At 40.9% G+C, this 20743-nt stretch overlaps 1 protein-coding gene across 1 annotated transcript in view; it reads left to right on the top strand.

Moving 5' to 3' along the window:
* ctnna2 (catenin (cadherin-associated protein), alpha 2) overlaps positions 1-20743 on the top strand; it is a 1317235-nt gene that overhangs the window by 145821 nt on the left and 1150671 nt on the right. The window contains exon 3 of the mRNA XM_063047106.1: positions 7804-7999. Coding sequence (XP_062903176.1) covers positions 7804-7999 — 196 coding nt within the window. The remainder of the gene's footprint in view (positions 1-7803; positions 8000-20743) is intronic.

The raw sequence follows: 20743 nt of genomic DNA on the forward strand, positions 1-20743 counted from the left end.
GGAATTGCAAGATATCTGACTGCAAGACCCTACAAAGGATTGCAAAGACTGCTAAGAGTGTCATCAAGATCTCACATCTGTGTGCCCGAGATATTTATCAGGACTGCTGGAATGTATTATTTTCTTTTTTTAATTTGTTGTTATATTACTTTATGTGTTGTGTGTGTTATACTGTATGTACTGTGTTATGCACCTTTGTCTGCAGGAATGTTGTCTCGTTTGGTGTTATACATGTGTATGGTTGAATGACTATAAACTTGAATTTGACACCTTTCATTATGTTCAGAGGAATAAAAATATAGCCTGGTCAATCTCTCCCTATAACTTTTGAGACTTGAATACCCACTCTGTAACTGGATCTTGGACTTCTTGATGGAAAGACCTCAGTCACTCTGAGTTGACAGCAAATCTCAGCATTCATCATGCTGAGCACTGGTGTCACCCAGGGCTGTGTGCTCAGTCTGCTACTGACTCACAACTGCACTGCCAGATCCAGCTCAAGCCCAAGCCATATCATCAAGTTTAGATTTCATTTATTATCGAAGTATACAACTCTGAAGTTCTTCTTTTCCAGGTAGCCATGAAACAAAGAAAGAAAGGCAGCATGACCCCCAAATCCTCCTTCCCTGCACAAAAGCAGAGCAGGCACATCAACAGGAGAGGGGGGTAGTTCTATCTAAAGTTGATCAAATATTGAAAGGCTTAGATAGAGCGAATGTGGGGGGGGGGGAAGCTTGCTATAATAAGTGAATCTAGGACTAGTGGACACAGCTTTAGAATTGAGGGACATCCGTTTAGAACAGAGTTAAGGAGGGATTTCTTCAGCCAGAGGGTGGTGAATGTGTGGAATTCATTGCCACAGATGGTTGTGGTTGCGAAGTCATGGGGTATATTTAAAGCAGAGATTGATTAGTGAGGTTGCCAAAGTTTATGGGAAGAAGACTTGAGATTGGTGTTGAGAGGGAGTATACATCAACCATGATGGAATGTTGGAGCAGACTTGATGGGCAGATTGGCATAATTCTCCTACTATATGTCTTGAGGTCTTATAGCCTTAACCCCAAAATCCCTCCTCCCCATGCCAATCACCAACATAGTTGGAACAGTCACATCAACCCCTAAATCCATCTCCCTGCACAAAAAAAAACAAAAAAGATTGGGTGAAAAATGCAACATATAAAGAACTGTCAGACTGAAAAAAAAAAGTGTATAGTCTAAGTCCATAGCCAAAATGCAGAAAACCCACGTAACATTCTCTGGACATAGTGACGGGCTCCCCCTTCTCCGGTAGCAGAGTGATCAAAAAGCAGGCAGCCTTTTATGCATTTGCCTTGATGTTTTAATCTCCCTTGTTGCTTTAATTGGCGCAGAGTGAAATCTTAATTGGCGAAATAGAATCAAATACCAGTGTGTGCAGTCCTGCAGCCTGCTCACCACGAGGTTCGTGCACATAGCCTCTGCTGCCAGAATCCTCTCGGAGACACCCAAACAATCTCCTAACTTCCACATTTGCCTCAATGTTTCAATCTCCCCTGTTGTTTTAATTGGTGAAATAGAGTCGAACATCAGCTCTCACCCATCCAGTTTGCCTGTCAAGAGGTTCGCGCATACTGCTTCTGCCTTCCGGAATCTTCTTGGACACTGCAGATTGCTGAGACACCCAAATAATCTTCAAACAACAAATCACAGGCTCCAACAGTTCCAGTATCACATCCAAGATGAAAAACAAACATAAAAGCATAAAAGAAGTGAAATACAAACAAGAGAAAATCTGCAGATGCTGGAAATCTAAGCCAGACAAAATACTGGAAGAACTCGGTAGGCCAGGCAGTATGTGTGGAAAAAAGTACAGTTGGCATTTCGGGTCAAGATCCTTCGGCAAGACGGGAGAAAAATAGATGAGTAGGTTTCAAAGGTGGAGGAGGGGAGGGAGAAACACAAGGTGATAGGTGAAACCAGGAGGGGGAGGAATGAAGTAGAGAGCTGGGAAGTTGATTAGTGAAAAAGAGACAGGACTTAGAGAAGGGGAGTCTGATAAGAGAGGACAGAAAACCATGGAAGAAAGAAGCGGGAAGGAGCACGAGAGAGAGGCGGATGGAGCGTAGCTGCTCGGTGAAGCGGTATCCCAATCTATGTGGAGTCTCACTGATATACAGGAGAACACACTGGGAGCACCAGATACAGTAGATGACCCCAACAGACTCAAAGGTGATGTGTTACCCCACCTGGATGGACTGTTTGGGGGTGGTCCATGAATGGTAGTGATGGAGGAGGTGTTGGGGCATGTGTAGCACCTGTTCTGCTTGCAAGGATGAATGCCAAGATGAAGATAAGTGGGGAAGGACGAATAGACAAGGGAGTTGAGTAGGGAGTGATCCCTACAGAAAGCAGAAAGTGGGGGCAGGGGTGGAAAGATGTGCTTGGTGGTGGTATCTTTTAGCTTGACTTCGGTGGTTGGGAAGTTGTTGGAGTCAATTGTCAAGGATGAGGTTACAGAGTACCTGGAGGCATATAACAAGATAGGCAGAACTCAGCATGGATTCCTTAAAGGAAAATCCTGTCTGACAAACCTATTACAATTTTTTGAGGAAATGACCAGTAGGCTAGACAAGGGAAATGCAGTGGATGTTGTATATTTGGATTTTCAGAAGGCCTTTGACAAGGTGCCACACATGAGGCTATTTAACAAGATAAGAGCCCATGGAATTACGGGAAAGTTACATACGTGGATAGAGCGTTGGCTGATTGGCAGGAAACAGAGAGTGGGAATAAAGGGATGCTATTCTTGTTGGCTGCCGGTTACCAGTGGTGTTCCACAGGGGTCCGTGTTGGGGCCATTTCATTTTACATTGTACATCAACAATTTGGAATTTGGAATAGATGGCTTTGTGGCTAAGTTTGCTGACGATACGAAGGAAGGTGCTGAGGAAACAGAGAGTCTGCAGAGAGACTTGGATAGATTGGAAGAATGGGCAAAGAAGTGGCAATTGAAATACAATGTTGGAAAGTGTATGGTTATGCACTTTGGCAGAAGAACTAAATCGGCAGACTATTATTTAAATGGGGAAAGAATTCAAAGTTCGGAGATGCAACGGGACTTGGGAGTCCTCATACAGGATACCCTTAAAGTTAACCTCCAGGTTGAGTCAGTAGTGAAGAAGGCGAATGCAATGTTGGCATTCATTTCTAGAGGAATAGAGTATAGGAGCAGGGATGTGATGTTGAGGCTCTATAAGGTGCTGGTGAGACCTCACTTGGAGTACTGTGGGCAGTTTTGGTCTCCTTATTTAAGAAAGGATGTGCTGACGTTGGAGAGGGTACAGAGAAGATTCACTAGAATGATTCCGGGAATGAGAGGGTTAACATATGAGGAATGTTTGTCCGCTCTTGGACTGTATTCCTTGGAGTTTAGAAGAATGAGGGGAGACCTTATAGAAACATTTCGAATGTTGAAAGGCATGGACAGAGTGGATGTGGCAAAGTTGTTTCCCATGATGGGGGAGTCTAGTACGAGAGGGCATGACTTAAGGATTGAAGGGCGCACATTCAGAACAGAGATGCGAAGAAATTTTTGTTATCAGAGGGTGGTGAATCTATGGAATTTGTTGTCATGGGCGGCAGTGGAGGCCAAGTCATTGGGTGTATGTAAGGCAGAGATTGATAGGTACAGTATCTGAGTAGCCAGGGCATCAAAGGTTAAGGTGAGAAGGCGGGGGAGTGGGACTAACTGGAAGAATGGATCAATCAGCTCATGATAAAATGGCGGAGCAGACTCGATGGGCCAAATGGCCAACTTCTGCTCCTTTGTCTTACGGTCTTATGTATCCCATTGGAAGTTCCGGAGAATTATATGCTGGATGCAGATGCTGGTGGGGTGGTCGCTAAGGACAAGAGGAACTCTATCCCTGGTAGGGTGGCGGGAGGATGGGGTGAGAGTGGACGTGCATGAAATGGAAGGGATGTGGTTGAGGTCAGCATTGGTGGTGGAGGAAGGGAAGCCCCTTTCTTTGAAAATGGAGAACATCTCCTTTGTTCTAGAATGAAAAGCCTCATCCTGAGAGCAGATGCTGCAGAGACAGAGGAATTGAGAGAAGGGGATGATGTTTTTACAAATAACTACATGGGAAGAGGTGTAGTCCAGGTAAGTGTGAGAGTCTGTGGGTTCATAGTAGACATCGGTAGATAAGCTGTCTACAGAGATCGAGACAGTGAGATCAAGGGGAGGGAGGTGTTGGAAGTTGATCAGGTAAATTTGAAGGCCGGATGGAAGTTGGAGGCAAAATTGATGAACTTGACGAGCTCTTCATGGGTGCAGGAAATGGCACCAATGATAGAGTTTCATGATCTATCCAGAAGATGTTGACCAAAGGTGCCCTGTACACAGGTGCCATCTTGACCGGAAGTTCACCAATTATACAACATTGGTTGGCCCGATTGGCCATAATGATAAGTCAGCATACGGTGAGGAAGTAGAGAGACTTGTCACATGGTGTGAGCACGACAACCTGAGTCTTAAAGCGGGGACAAGACAAAAGAGATGATTGTGGACTAACGGAGGTAATTATCGATATTGAAATCTATAATTGCAATCTGTTTGCTACTACTTCACCCTCTTCCCTAACTATCAAAATCCTCGTGTCATTTACAATAAGCTTCTTTGGTATCAACGCCTTCTAATTTTGTGTCATCTAAAGTTATTGATCAAGCCTCACATCCAACTCATTTATGCATGTAACTAACAAACACGGATACCAACACTAACCCCTGAAACATACCACTAATTACTGTCGTGGTTTCTCGTTTCTCACAAACGACAAGGAGATGCAGAAAACTCGCCAAGACGTTTTAAACTTTAATTTGCAAATCAAAGCTGAGACAATCAGAAAGCTAGTAGCTGACTGCCCATCGAGGCTTGTATACAGCATTTTTTATAGCAATTTCCTATCTTAGCTACATTATCATATCCAGTCGGCCTGTGATTACATATCATCAATATATCCGCTCTCGACTTTCCACTATTGTTTTATTCCCCAACTTAAGTATGTCCTAGTTTATATTTTAGACCAGGTGTCCTCTCGTCCCTAACCACAGTTATTTCTTAATTAGTCTTATTTTGACATACTGCCACATATTTCATTACCTTACTCGCCACCGTTATCTTTCTCCTTGGTTTCATTCTAGTTCTCTTCATGAATTAATAGTGATTAGGTCAAAAGTCATGGCTACATAGTGAATACCCTCTATTCAGCTAGCAGTGGTTACATAATAAATATAGAAAATATAATATGTGCATTCGAGTAAATACTGAAATACTGTTGAGTAAATACAGTAATACATAGAAAATACAATGTATGCGTTTACATTTTCCAATATAATCTGCCTCAATTTTGAGAATCAGCCTTTGACCACATCCTCTGCTTCCTACCTGCAAGTCTATTTAAAATCAAACTATGAGACCTAACCTTTTAGAGCAGTGTACCTGTAGGAATTAGTTGAAGGCCTTACAGAAGTTTAAATGGACCATACCTACTACTCTAACTTCATCTACCTTATTTGGTTACCTCTTAGAAAAAAAATTAAAAAGTTATTCAAGCATAATTAGGCATAAGGTGTGATGGCCTTCATGGGCCATCTCATCAGGGGATTAAGCTCAATAGTTGTGAGGTAATTTTATAACTCCATAAAATCCCAGTTAGACCACACTTGGAATATTGTGTACAGTTTTGGTTACCTTATTATGGGAAGGATGTGGAAACTTTAGAGAGGATGCAGAGGTGATTTACCAGGATGCTACCTAAATTAGAGAGCATGTATTATGAGGATAGACTGATTGAGCTAGGGCTTTTCTCTTTGGAGCAAAGGAGGATAAGAAGTGATTTGTTTGAGGTGTACAAGATGTTAAGAGGCATAGATGAAGTGTAAATGGCTAATACAAAGGGGCATAATTTTTAGGTGATTGGTGGAATGTATAGGGCAGGTATCAGAAGTAGGTTTTTTTTACATAGGGAACGGTGAGTGCATGGAACATCCTGCCAAGGTGGTGGTAGAGACAGGTAACTTAGAGACATATACAAAATTCGTAAATAGGCATGTTTCCATGTAGTAAAATGGAATGCTGATTAGGACGGAAAGGTTGAATTGATCTTTGAGTCGGCAGAATATCGTAGACTGAAGCGCCTATTGTTTTGTAGTGTTCTCTGTAACTTGTCTCCTTTTCTGCGCAAGTAAAATAGCTTATTTTGAAGATTGATATATACAGACCCTCCTTGGGTTATGAAAGACCTCACTTATGGAACTCCAACTTAATACAGTTTCTTCCACTTTCGTTAAAAAAAATTAAAGCCAGTAATAATAATGAAATATTTTACATTACTCATTAATAACTGGATGTAGTACATATTCTGTAACTTTAATTATGGGTAGTATTAGGGTGATTATTCAACAAAATGGAAGAATTACAACAAATGTATGTGCAACAATATATAAGTTACTATAGAAAATAAAGATTTCCAATAAAAAGATTGAAAAAGAAAGAAAGAAAATAAAGATTTCTGACCTGCTGAAAAATCGGCTGACAGAAATTTTGGTAGAACCCTTTGGTAACCCAGGGACTGCCTGTATTTTCTTTTTGTCACTGTCCATTTATTGTCAACCCATTAAAGAACCAATGTGGAATGAACAGGTATGATAAATTGAACTTTTGTCAATGTAGTCTTTATCTTTCCTTCTCTCTGTGCTTATTCAAGTGGTTTAGATGTGCTATTTTAAAATGGTGTTATTTTTTCCAAGACCTCTGTAATCATGCTTAATTGACATAACTTAATTGACATTCGTCCAGATGTACTACACTTGGATTTCCTTTCACCTGCATCTTAGCTGATGTTTTGCGATTGTTTAATCTTCCCAAGGGAATGTGGCCCTTACTACTCTGAGTTACCAGGTCACAATCTACTGCTTTTAAAACTCTGCTAGAAGCCATCATTTGAGCTTCTAAGTTAATGAATGCAGTCTGACTATCTTTCCATATGCATTTATTTTCTCTGACCACATTAGTGTGGCCACTTATGTACTTAATATTATTGTGAAATAAATGCTTATTGTCCCATATATAAGTTCATAAACTAAGTTTATACATTTTATTACATTGTACCCAAAAATCCAGAAAATGGTATTTATTTCTGCCTTAAAGTGACTACAAGTCTCTCTGGAATGACTTGAAGCCATAAAATATGCTATATAAGTTTTTCATTCATTTGGTTTCTTTTTTATTTTTCAGATGATCAAGAGTTCTACTCTAATATACAGTTGGTGAAATTGCTAGATTAGTATTGACTAGATTCAATCAGATGAGAATGACCCTATTAAGTTATATGCATGGATAGGATCACAAAAAAGTTTCAGCTATGCAGATCTCTTTTGGTAGATCTTATGATGGAGAGTAGAGAGTAGCTTGCGGAAGCACTTGCTCCTTGTTTTAATTTTAATAGAAAGTCCCAAATGTCCCTTTGCCTCACAATGAGAAACTGATTTCAACCACATCAATTGAAGTTGATTCAGATTGGTGCTACAGAAAAAGTAAAATGAACCATTTGATCATTTTTTTATAAATGTTCAGCAGTTTGTTTCATATTTACATGTAAACAAAGGAAATATAAATGTTGTCATTTGTGATGGACTTTTTATAGCTATCGCAGACAGAAAGAAGAGGTTGAAATGCAAAACCTCACTGAAATTGCAGTTTGTGATGAAGAAATAAATTGTTGGGAAATTAATTTGTTGTTTTTTTCTATTATCACTCTTCAGGTAACTACACTTGTGAATACAAGTAGCAAAGGCCCATCAAGTAAAAAGAAAGGTCGCTCTAAGAAAGCACATGTATTAGCTGCTTCTGTGGAGCAGGCAACTCAGAACTTTCTAGAAAAGGGTGACCAGATTGCAAAAGAGAGCCAGGATCTGAAGGAAGAACTGCTGGTGGCTGTTGAAGATGTACGAAAACAAGGTTTGTATTGTTTGATTTAACACGCATACACAAATACTGTATTGGCATACAAAATGCATTGGATTTCATGCTGCTGACTTTGTTTCATATTTCAAAGAAGAAAAAGTTTTGCTTTCCATTTCTGCAGATTAATATCTGCAGGACATAATTGATGCTTGTCAATGTGGTTTGTTTTCATAGAGATTTATAGGGAAATTTAATTGTACCTCAACTATTAGGTATACCACAAGCCTGTGTACTTATACCCCTGCTCTACTCACTTTATACTTAATGACTGTGAGGCTAAGTACACCTCCAATACCTTATTTAAGTTTGCTGATGACACCACTGTTGTTGGCCAAATCAAAAATGGTAATGAATTAGCATATAGGAGGGAGATTGAAAATCTGTCCGTATGGTGACACAACAACATCTCATTCAATGTTAGCAAAATGAAGGAGCTGATTATTGACTGCAGGAGGAGGAAAATGGAGGTCCATAAATCAATCTCATCGGGGATCAGAGGTGGATAGAGTCAGTAACTTTAAATACCTTGGTGATATAATTTCAAAGGAACTCTTCTGGGTCCAGCACCAAAGTGCCATTACAAAAGGCACGACAGCACCTGTGCATAGAAGTTTGTGAAGATTCGGTATGTCATCTAAAACTTTGAAAACACCTGTAGGCGCATGGTGGAGGGTATACTGACTGGTTGCATCACAACCTGTCATGAAGACACCAATGCCCTTGAGTGGAAAAGCCTACAAAAGTCCATCACAGGTAATGCCCTCCCCATCATTGAGCACATCAACAAGAAGTGCTGTCACAGGAAAGCAGCATCCCTCATCAAAGTCCTCTGCCATCTGGGCCATGCTTTCTTCTTGCTGCTGCCATCAGGAAGGAGGTACTTATGTCTGACACCACCAGGTCTAGGAAATTATTGCTCTTGAACCAGAGTAGATGTCTTCACTCAATCCAGCACAAACCTATGAACTCACTTTCAAGGGCTCTCCAACTCATGTTCTCAATATTATTTATTACTTATTTATCTATATTATTATTTTTCTATCTGTATTTGCACAATTTGTTGTCTTTTGCACATTGGTTGTTTGTCTGTCTTTGTAGTTTTTCATTGATCCTTTTGAGTTTCTTTGTATTTATTGTGAACGCCCTCAAGAAAATGACTTTTAGGGGAGTAAGTATATAGTATACATGTACTTTGATACTAAATTTACTTTGAACTCTGTAGTTATTCATGCTGTTTTGCGCATTAAATGAGTGCAAGTAGTTCTGTGTAATGTTTCCATAATGCATTTGATAAATTAGGAAGTACTATTAGCATTACATGGACCGAATTGGTTATAACACAATCGCGAACTAGCACCACGTGTAAAGGAATAAAATTGTTCTGCACACAGCATAGCAACTGTCATCTGCTTTGTAAACTGTGCTGCAAATTTATTTAGATTTTGTGCATTTTTATACCATCTCTCTTCAAACTTGTGCAATGGGTGTCAAAGGTGTTAAGAATATCTATAAGAAGAGGTCTGGTAATTGTGCTGATAGTGATAAGAAGAAAAACTATTACTTCTGAGCAAAATCCAGAGGTAAAAACACTTTTTGAAAAACCAGCAAATCCTTCTTGAAAGATTTGATCAAGTCAAGTCAAGGGGGCTATTTCCAATTGAGCAATATAACAGGACAGTTTCTTTCCTGATCCAATTTTGAAAATTTTGACCGCGTTTTCAAAAGCTATTGTGAGAAGAAGAATATTGACTTTAATGTTTGTATTAGAGACAATACACACAATCTTCACCTGTAATTTCAGAGCTGTTGGACCATATATAAAAAAAAAATCAATTTTTGCCTTCTAGCACTACCTCCCTCCGAAACTGCTTGATCAAGGAGTATTCACAGCATTCAAGGCCTACTATTGGATGCACGAATTCAAAAATTTGATGGCAAGCAAGATCAAACCCATTGCTACAGATTTTTGGAAAAGCTTAAACATCAAACGTGCTTTAGACATTATTTTAAGTGCCTGTGTAATGCCACAAAGAATTACTTTCATGGAGTATGGCATAAACTTCTTATAGATCTTATGATTTATTTCAGAGCCTTTGAACCTGTGAGGGAGCTTCACAAATTATATCACAGAGTGTGGCCTTGGCTAAGCAATTTGGATTTGAAGAGATGGAAGAGAAGGACGTGGGAACAGTTGCTACAGTCACAGAGTCAGAGAGATAGTGCCCACACAGTTAGTCCGAATTTCTTGCATTCAACCCATGTCCCTCTAATCTCCATCCCTTCATGTACCTGTTGTACAACTACTTTTTTTAATGATATCTGCCTCAAACACTTTCTCTGACAGCTCATTTCATATACTTGCCACTCTCTGTGTGGAAAAGGTTGCCCCAAACCTATGCCCCCCCCCCCCCCAGTTTTGGACTCCCCTACCCTGGCAGAAAGACTGTTACCCTCCACCTTAACTATGCCTCTCATAATTTTAAACATTTCTATTAAGGTCATTCCTCATTCTCCTATGACCCAAGGAATAAACACCCAGCCTGGCCAATCTCTCCCTGTAAGTTAGGCCCTCTAGTCCTGACAACATACTTGTAGATCTTTTCTGCGCTCTTTTCAGTGTAACCACATCTTTCCTATAACAGAGTGATCAAAACTATACACAGTACTCCCAGTCTGGCCTCACCAATGAATATATACAATTGCAACAGAATGTCCCAACTCTTATACTTAATGCCATGACTGTGAAGGCTAGCACATAAACCATCTTTTTCACTAGTCTGTCTACCTTTCAACTTGTACTCCTAGATCCATCTGTTCCATTACATTGCCTTGTGACCTATCATTCATAATATAATTCAGACACTGTTTTGACTTCTAAGATGCATCACTTCACACTTAACTGTATTAAAATCAGTTTGCCATTCCTTGGCCCACTTTCCTAACTGATCAATATCCCCCTGCAATCTAAGATAACCTTCACGATGAACAGCACCTCATAATTTCATGTCATCTGAAACTTTACTGACACAGCATTCTGTATCCACATCCAAATTATTTATATATGTAACAAATGACAAGGGTCCCAACATCGACTCCTGTCGATATTGGTCGTCGTCTTCCATTTTAAGAAACAACTTTCAGCCACCACTCTTTGTTTCCTACCTTCAAACCTGTTTTTGAATTTATCCAACAAATTTCCATGGGACCTAACTTCCAGATCAGCGTATCATATAGGACCTTGTAAAAAGCCTTGTTGAAGTCCAAATAGACAACAGCCTGTGCCCCGTCCTCATCTACCTTTCTAGTTAGCTGTTCAAAAAATGCTAAAAAAATTACTAAACATAACTTCTCATGCACAAAGCCATGCTGACTCCTGCTCATCAGACTCTGTCTATCCAAATACTGTTGGATCCTGCCCATCAGATTCCCTCCAGTAACTTCCCCACTAGTGATATCATGCAACCTAGCCTATAGTTCCATTGCTGGTCCTTGCTACCCGCTTTAAACAATGGAACTACATTAGCCACCTTCCAGCCTCCCAGAACTTCATTAATGGATAACGAAGAAGCAACTCACTTTTCTAGCCTCCTACAAAGTTGGACCCTGGATGTTCAAAGTACATTTATCATCAAAGAATATATAAATTACACAACCCTGAGATTTGTTTGCTCACAGGGAGTTTCAGAGCGAGAAGCCCTAAAGAACCCATTTAAAGAAAAAGAACAAAAATAAAAATAGAAGACCAATAGCTGATACGAGGAGAAAGAAAGGAAAGCACAAATAGTGCAAACAATTGAAGGCAACAGCAGATCAAACTAAAAGTTGAATCCTCAGATCTGAAAACCGGAGAAGCCTGGAGTAGCTTTGATTATCAGTTCATCACTTTAGTGGGCACAGAGCACAAAGCCGGAGCAGTCTTTGTAGCCTCAGTGCCATAGGAAGGGAGGAGTAACCATCATGGAGAATGAACGAAATTGGCTCTATGACACTCTGACTTTTCAGTCTATCTGGACTGGGAATTAAATTGATCAAACAATGGAACAGTGAAAGACTAGCGCCCTGGAGAGAGGAGTGAATGTCGCAGAGAGTGAGCAAAATTGGCTCTCAGCTCCAATCTGGGTTGGCATTTAAATTGTCTAAACAGTGTATCATACCTTGTTCTAAGACCTGGGCTCCGGGCCTAGACCATGCCACCCAGCTACTTGCTGTAGGCTCAGATCTCACCGCCCAGCCCAAAGACACTCTTGAGTTCTTCAAATCAGCTTGGCACACAGAACGATTCAACCTTGCACCTGGGTCAGTTGTACGGGCACTGAATCTCCTCTGCCTAGGCCCCGACTTCTCCTTTTGGTGCCCAGAGCAACTCAACCTTGCACCTGGGCCAGTTGTACGGGCATTGGAGCTCCATCTGCAATGATTCTGCAACACATCATTTTGGCTCATCCCCTGAACTTGCCTCACCATTGCTCGCCCCTTCACTGTTTGCAGTGACAATTTAACACAATTTATCTCAGAAAAGATGTTTTTAGTCAGATTTCTAAACCTTTTGACTACCAGAAAGCTGTTGCACTTATTCAGTAGTGCTGCCTCTACCTAATGCACTGTAAGGCTGCAAGTACCTCCTCCTTTGTAATACGAATATCCTCCAAAACATTTCCACTTGTTTTTTATAACTTAAACAATCATTGTTTTCTTTACATTAAACACCATGAAGTATTTGTTAAAAAATCCCACCTATCTCCTGTGGCTTGAGACGCAGATTGCCCTGCTGATCTCTAAGGGGAGCACTTCTCTCCCTAGTCACCCCTTTACTGTTAATAGAGCTATTTACTCTTTATATTCTATCAAACCTCTTGGGAGTTTCCTTCAACCCACCTGGCGGGTCTATCTCATACCCTCTTGATTTCTATTTTTCCATAGATGAAAGCTTTCTATTGAAGCTCTGCAACAGCTGTTTCTAAGACTACAGTAGCTTTTTAAGGTCACGTGGTTGATGTTCATGAAGCGATGCCTCGAGAGCTTGCCTCTTCTTTTATGCCTTGCAAGTAATTGATAAGCAACTATGTTGGCTTGAAAACACTGATTATAATGCCGAACACAGCAGAAAACTAAACCCTTCTGCAAAATCTGCTTGTCCATCCTATTATCAGCTGTTACATCAACAAGGGAGGTTTTCAGAGGAAAATACACTCCTACTTCAAACCTCAGAACTTCAAAGAAGGAAAAAGAGAAGGAGCCACACCTATCTTCACTGGTGTCTCATTTTTTATCGACAGATTATTAAAAAGGGGTAACATAGAGTTGGAAGGTGTTGAATCTTTGTGGATAGATCTAAGGAATTGCAAGGGTAAAAAGACCCTGACGGGAGTTGTATGCAAACCCCCAAACAGCAGTAAGAATGTGGTCTGCAAATTAACATGGGAGATAGAAAATGCATGCCAAAAGGGAAATATTGCAATATTCATGGGAGACTTCAATATGCAGGTAGATTGGGAAACCCTGGTTGGTGCTGGATTCTTAGGAGGGAGAATTTCTAGAGTGCCTGCAAAGTGGCTTTTAAGAGCCCTTTTGGTTGAGCCCACCAGGGAATCAGCTATTCTGGATTGGGTGATGTGCAATAGACCAGAATTGATAAGAGACCTTAAGGGGAAAGTGATCAGAATATGATTGAAATTACCATGAAATCTGAGAAGGTGAAGCTAAATTCAGATATATCATTATTACAATGGAGTAAAGGGAATTACAGAGACATGAGAGAAGAGTTGGCCAGAATTGATTGGAAAGGAACACTGGCCGGCATGTCGGCAGAGCAGCAATGGTTGCAATTTCTGGAAGCAATTTGGAAGACACAGGATATATACAACACAAAGAGGAAGAAGTATTCTAAAGAAAAGATGACACAACCATGGCTAACAAGAGAAGTCTAAGCCAGCATAAAAGCTAAACAGAAGGCATATGATAGCGTGAAAATTAGTGGGAAGTTAGAGGAATTGGGAAGCTTTTAAAAACCGACAGAAAGCAACTAAAAAAAGTAATTCAGAAGGTAAAGACAGAATAGGCAAGTAAGCCAACCAATAATATTAAAGAGGATACCAAAAGTTTCTTCAGATACAGAAAATGTAAAAGAGAGGCAAGAGTGGATATCGGACCACTGAAAGGTGATACTGGAGGGGTAGTAGTGGAGACAAGGAAATGGTAGATGAACTGAACAATATTTTGCATTAGTGTTCACTGTGGAAGAACCAGCAGTATGGTGGAAGTTCCAGGTGTCGGGGTCATGAAGTGTGTGAAGTCACCATTACTAGAGAGAAGGTTCTTCAGAAATGGCAAGGTCTGAAAGTAAGTAAGTCACCTGGACCAGTTGGTGTACACCCCAGTTTTTTGAAAGAGGTGACAGAAGAGATTGTGGAGTCATTAGTGATGATCTTGCAAGAATTGCAAGTTCTGGAATGGTTTTGGAAGACTGAAAATTTTTAAGTGTCACTCCACTTTAAGAAAGGAGGAAGACAGCAAAAAGGAAATTATAGATCAGTTAGCCTGACCTCAGTGATTGGGAAGATATTGGAGTTGATTGTTAAGGATGAGATTTCGGGGTACTTGAAGGTACATGATAAAATAGGCCATAGTCAGCATAGTTTCCTTCAGGGAAAATCTTGCCTGACAAATCTGTTGGAATTCTATGAATAAATAAAAAGCAGTGTAGACAAGGGAGAATCAGTTGATGTTGTGTACTTGGCTTTTCAGAAGGCTTTTGACAAGGTACCACACATGAGGCTGCTTAACAAGCTATGAGCCCATGGTATAACAGAAGAGATTCTAGCATGGATAAAACAGTAGCTGATCGGCAGGAGGCAAAGAGTGGGTATAAGGGGAACCTTTTCTGGTTGGTTGCTGGTAACTAGTGGTGTTCCACAGGGGTCTGTGTTGGGACCGATTCATTTGAAGTTGTATGTCAATGATTTGGATGATGGAGTTGTTGGCTTTGTTGCAAAGTTTGCATACAATATGAAGATAGGTAGAGAAGAGGGTAGTTTTGAGGAAGTCAGAATCAGAATCAGGTTTATTATCACCAGCATGTGATGTGAAATTTGTTAACTTAGCAGCAGCAGTTCAATGCAATACATAATATAGAAGAGAAAAATAAAATAATAATAAATAAGTAAATCAATTACAGTATAAGTTATTGAATAGATTAAAAATTGTGCAAAAAACAGAAATACTTTATATTTTAAAAAGTGAGTTAGTGTCCAAGGGTTCAATGTTCATTTAAGAATTGAATGGCAGATTCAAGAAGCTGTTCTTGAATTGCTGAGTGTGTGCCTTTAGGCTTCTGTACCTCCTACCTGATGGTAACAGTGAGAAAAAGGTATGCCCTGGGTGTTGGAGGTCCTTAATAATGGCTTTGTCTTTCTGAGACACCGCTCCTTGAAGATGTCCTGGATACTTTGTAGGCTAGTACCCAAGACGGAGCTGACTAAATTTACAACCCTCTGCAGTTTCTTTCGATCCTGTGCAGAATGCCCCCCCACCATCATACCAGACAGTGATGCAGCTTGTCAGAATGCTTTCCATGGTACATCTATAGAAGTTTTTGAGTGTATTTGTTGACATACCAAATCTCTTCAAATTTCTAATAAAGTATAGCTGTTGTCTTGCCTTCTTTGTAACTGTATCGATATGTTGGGACCAGGTTAGATCCTCAGAGATCTTGAACCCAGGAACTTGAAACTGCTCACTCTCTCCACTTTTGATCCCTCTGTGAGGATTGGTATGTGTTCCTTTGATTTAGCATTCTTGAAGTCCACAATCAGCTCTTTCATCTTACTGACACTGAGTGCCAGGTTGTTGCTGCGACACCACTCCACTAGTTGGCATATCTCACTACTGTACGCCCTCTCATCACCAGCTGAGATACTACCAACAATAGTTGTATCATCAGCAAAGTTATAGATGGTATTTGAGCGATGCCTAGCCACCCTGTCATGGGTATATAGGGAGTAGAGTAGTGAGCTAAACACACTCGCCTGAGGTGCACCAGTGTTGATTATCAGCACGGTGGAGATGTTATCACCAATCTGCACAGATTGTGGTCTTCTGGTGAGGGAGTCAAGGATTCAATTGCAGAGGGAGGTACAGAGGCCCAGGTTCTACAACTTTTCAATCAGGATTGTGGGAATGATGCTATTAAATACTGAGGTATAGTTGATAAACAGCATCCTGACATGGGTGTTTGTGTTGTCCAGGTGGTCTAAAGCCGCATAGAGAGCCATTGAGATTGCATCTGCCAGTGACCTATTGTTGCAATAGGCAAATTACAATGGGTCCAGTTCCTTGCTGGGGCAGGAGTTCATTCTAGTGATGACCAACCTCTCAAAGCATTTTATCACTGTAGATGTGAATGCAATAGACATTAAGGTAGCTCACATTATTCTTCTTAGGCACTGGTATAATTGTTGCCTATTTGAAGCATGTGGAAACTTTTACCCATAATAGTGAGAGGTTGAAAATGTCCTTAAATACTCCTGTTAGTTGGTTGGCACTGGTTTTCAGAGCCTTACCAGGTACTCCATCAGGACCTTCTGCCTTGTGAGAGTTCACTCTCTTTAAACACAGCCTCACATCGACCTCTGAGACAGAGATCACAGGGTCATTAGGTGCAGCAGGGATCTTCACAGCTGTAGTTGTATTCTCCCTTTTGAAGTGGGCATAGAAGACATTGAGTTCCTCTGGTAGTGAAGCATCGCTGTCATTCATGCTATTGGATTTCGCTTTGTAGGGCGTAATGTCTTGCAAACCCTGTCAGAGTAGCTGTGCATCCAATGTCGCCTCCAACCTTGTTCAAAATTGTCTTAAAAAACGTAAACACAAGGAATTCTGCAGATGCTGGAAATTCAAGCAACACACATCAAATTTGCTGGTGAACGCAGCAGGCCAGGCAGCATCTCTAGGAAGAGGTACAGTCGATGTTTCTGGCCGAGACCCTTCGTCAGGACCCTAACGAAGGGTCTTGGCCCGAAACATCGACTGTACCTCTTCTTAGAGATGCTGCCTGGCCTGCTGCGTTCACCAGCAAATTTGATGTGTGTTGCTCAAAATTGTCTCTTCGCTTTTGAAATAGCCCTCCGCAAATCATACCTGGTTTTGTGGTACAGGCCTGGATCACCAGATTTGAATGCCACAGATCTAGCCTTCAGCAGACGACGTACCTTCTGGTTCATCCACGGCTTTTCGTTTGGGAATGTGCAGTAAGTCTTTGTAGTCACACACTCATCCACATAGGTTTTCATGAAGTCGAAACAACTGCAGCATTCTCATCCAGGTTCGAAGATAAATCCCTGAATACAGTCCAGTCCATCGATTCAAAGCAGTTCTGTAGGTGCTCCTGTGCTTCCCTTGTCCATAGCTTCTTGGTTCTCACTTCTGGTGCTGCATTCTTCAGTCTCTGCCTATATTCAAGGAGTAGTTATACAACCAGGTGATCAGTCTTCCCGAAGTGAGGGCGTGGAATAACACAGTAGGCATTCTTGATGGTGGTGTAGCAATGGCCCAGTGTGTTGTTTCCTCTGGTATTCAAAGTGATCTGTTGATGGTAGTTGCTTAGGTGATTTTTTTCAGACTGGCCTGGTTAAAGTCTCCCAAAACAATGGTGAAGGTGTTAGAATGCGCTGTTTTGTGCGTGTTGATCCTATTGCTTAGATAATTTAAAGCCTGATTTACATTGGCCTGAGGTGGAATGTATACTGCTAACAAAATGACCCTGGAGAACTCCTATGGTAGGTAAAAAGGACGACACTTAACTGCTGGATATTCCAGGTCTGGTGAACAGAATTGGGACAGCACTGATATATTTGTGCACCAGGAGGAGTTGATCATGAGACGTGCTCCTCCATTTCTACTTTTGAGAGACTCTCTACATCTATCCTGACAGTGTATAGTAAACCCGTCAATCTGAATCGCTGCATCCAGTATGGAAGGGGTTAAATGAATTCTGTGAAACAAAGGACACACACGGTCCCAGTGTCCCTCTGATTCAGCACTCTAGCTCTGAGATCATCGATTTTATTCACTAGAGGTTGCACGTTTGCCAGCAAGATAGTCGGTATTGGGAGTTTAAAACCCCATTTCCTTGAACACACTTGTAACCCCGATTGACAGCCATGCTTCCTCCCTGGGTGCTTCCATCCACAATCAGAGTTGTTTCCGTCAGTTTTAAGCAGCGATAGTTTAAATGCATTAAGATATCTTTGTTGACTGTACTGACCTTGGAAGCAGTTGTGGTTCTAGATGTATCAGGTTGAAATGAGAATATTTAATTGTATCCATTGAGCCTACTGCTGCTATTCGAGTTATCCCTTAGCGCCCGGAAGTGTAAGTAGAGAGGTTACAAAAGGACTTAGACAGATTAGGAGAATGGGCAAAGAAATGACAGATGGAATACAGTTCCAGGAGTTGTATGATCATGCGCTTTGGTAGAGGAAATTAAAAGGTTGATTATTTTCTAAATGGAAAGAAATACAAAAAACTGAGACGCAGAGGGACTTGGGAGTCCTTCTGCAGGATTCCCTAAAGGTTAATTTGCAGTGTGTGTCTGTGATATGGTAGGAAAATGCAATGTTAGCATTCATTTCGAGAGGACTGGAATATAAAATCAAAGATGCAATTTTGAGTGTAATAAAGCACTGGTGAGGCCTAACTTCGAGAATTATGAGCAATTTTGGGTCCCTTATCTTAGAAAGGATGTGCTGAAGCTGGAGAGGGTTCAAAGGAGGTTCAGGAAAATGATTGCAGAATTGAATGGCTTGACATATGAAGAGTGTTTGATGACTCTGGACCTACATTCACTAGAATTTAGAAGAATGAGTGATGACCTCATTGAAACCTATTGAATGGTGAAAGGCCCTTGATAGAGTGGATGTGGAGAGGATGCTCCCTCTGGTGGGAGAGTCTAAGACCAGAAAACACAATCTCAGAATAGAGGACCGTCCTTTTAGTATGGAGATGAGGAGGAATTTCTTTAGCCAGAGTGGTGAATCTGTGAAATTCTTTGCCACAAGCAGCAGCCTTTAGGTATATTTAAGGCAGAGGTTGAAAGGTTCTTAACTGGTCAGGGCATGAAGGCATATAGGGAGAAGGCAGGAGATTAGGGCTGAGAGGAAAATTGAATCAGCCATAATGGAATGGTAGAGCAGACTCAATGGGCCAAGTTGCCTAATTCTGCTCGTATATCTTATGGTCTTATTGTCTTATCTGCAGGCCCACCAGTTGGTCCTTCGTCTGATTCTGATGATCTCAAACCTACAAACATTTGTATTTATGCTGTGTTTCCTGTAACTCTGTTGTAATTCTAGAATAAATATATTTATTCTACTGTCTTTATACCAACTGTGATGCCAATTGAAATTAATTCCAATTGCCTGCACATGGTCTGGCCATCGAATTACAGTGGCTGTGATATTCAGCATCATAAGTAGCTGTGAGAGGCTGGTCATGCCACGCATTAACTCCTGCTTCCCTGGCGACTTCGACTCATTGTAATTTGCCTACTGCCAAAGTTGGTCTGTGGCAGATGGTATCTCCCTAGCCTTATTATCATTTCTAGTGCATCTGGACAGTAAAGATAACTACATTAGTCTATTGTTTATTGAGTTTTGCACCACCTTCAATACTTTCACTCATCTGTACACTTTGAGGCCTATAACTCAGCATCTCTCTTTGCAACTGGAACTTTGACTTGCTGACTACTAGACCGCGAACAACAAGGATAAGCAGAAACACTTTCACCATGATTATTCTCAAAATTGGTGTTCCACAAGATTGTGCCTTTAGATCCCCTACTGTACATCCTGTACACTCATGACTGTGTGACCATCTAAAAGTTTGCAAATGATACCACTATAGTGGTCTGTGTCTCAGTAGCGATGAGTGAGAGTACAGGAAGGAGATAGAGAGCTTAGTGGTGTGGTTTCATGACAACAACCTTTCCCTCAATGGCAGCAAAACCAAAGGGCTAGTTGTTGACTTCAAGAATGGGGGATCAGAGTTCCTGTTTACTTCAGTGGTCCTGTGGTCGAGAGCGTTGAGAGATTCAAATTCCAAGGAGCCAAGGGTTCCCAACCTGGGGTCCACAGACCCCTTAATGGTATTGGTCCATGTCTTAAAATAGTTAGGCAATCCCTGCCAGGAGTGAACATCATGAATGTTCTGCTGACTATGGTCAAGGCCACAGTACCTCTCGCTGCCTCTGAATAAGCTGTCTATAGGGCATCTACTATCTCTGTGAAGAGGGCAAGCAGTCAGTCATATTGAAGTTTGTACCAGAAATGTGAATTGGAATGATTATTCATGAGAGAATCTTGTCAAACTAGTTGCAAAAGTGCTAAAATAGGAAAAGTGCTGGTGTTAAAAATCTTAAAAAATCAAAAAAGACTTTACCATTTGCAAATGAAAGCTGATGGATAAGACTTGGTATTTGTAAGTTACTTTTTTTTAATGCACCAGAATGGTTATTTAGAGTCATAGAAAAATACAGCATAGAAGCAGGCTTTTCAGCCCCTCCAGTCCATGCTGAACTATCTAAGTTGCCTACTGCCATCGAACTGCTCCAGACTATAGCCCTCCGTACCTCTGCCATCCATGTATCTATCCGAACTTCTTTTAAACATTGAACTAGAGCTTCCATGCTCCACTTGAGCTGGCAGCTCATCCCAAACTCTCATGACCCTGAGTGAAGAAGTTTCC

The sequence above is a fragment of the Mobula hypostoma genome, chromosome 4, assembly GCF_963921235.1.
Source record: "Mobula hypostoma chromosome 4, sMobHyp1.1, whole genome shotgun sequence".
Taxonomy (NCBI): domain Eukaryota; kingdom Metazoa; phylum Chordata; class Chondrichthyes; order Myliobatiformes; family Myliobatidae; genus Mobula; species Mobula hypostoma.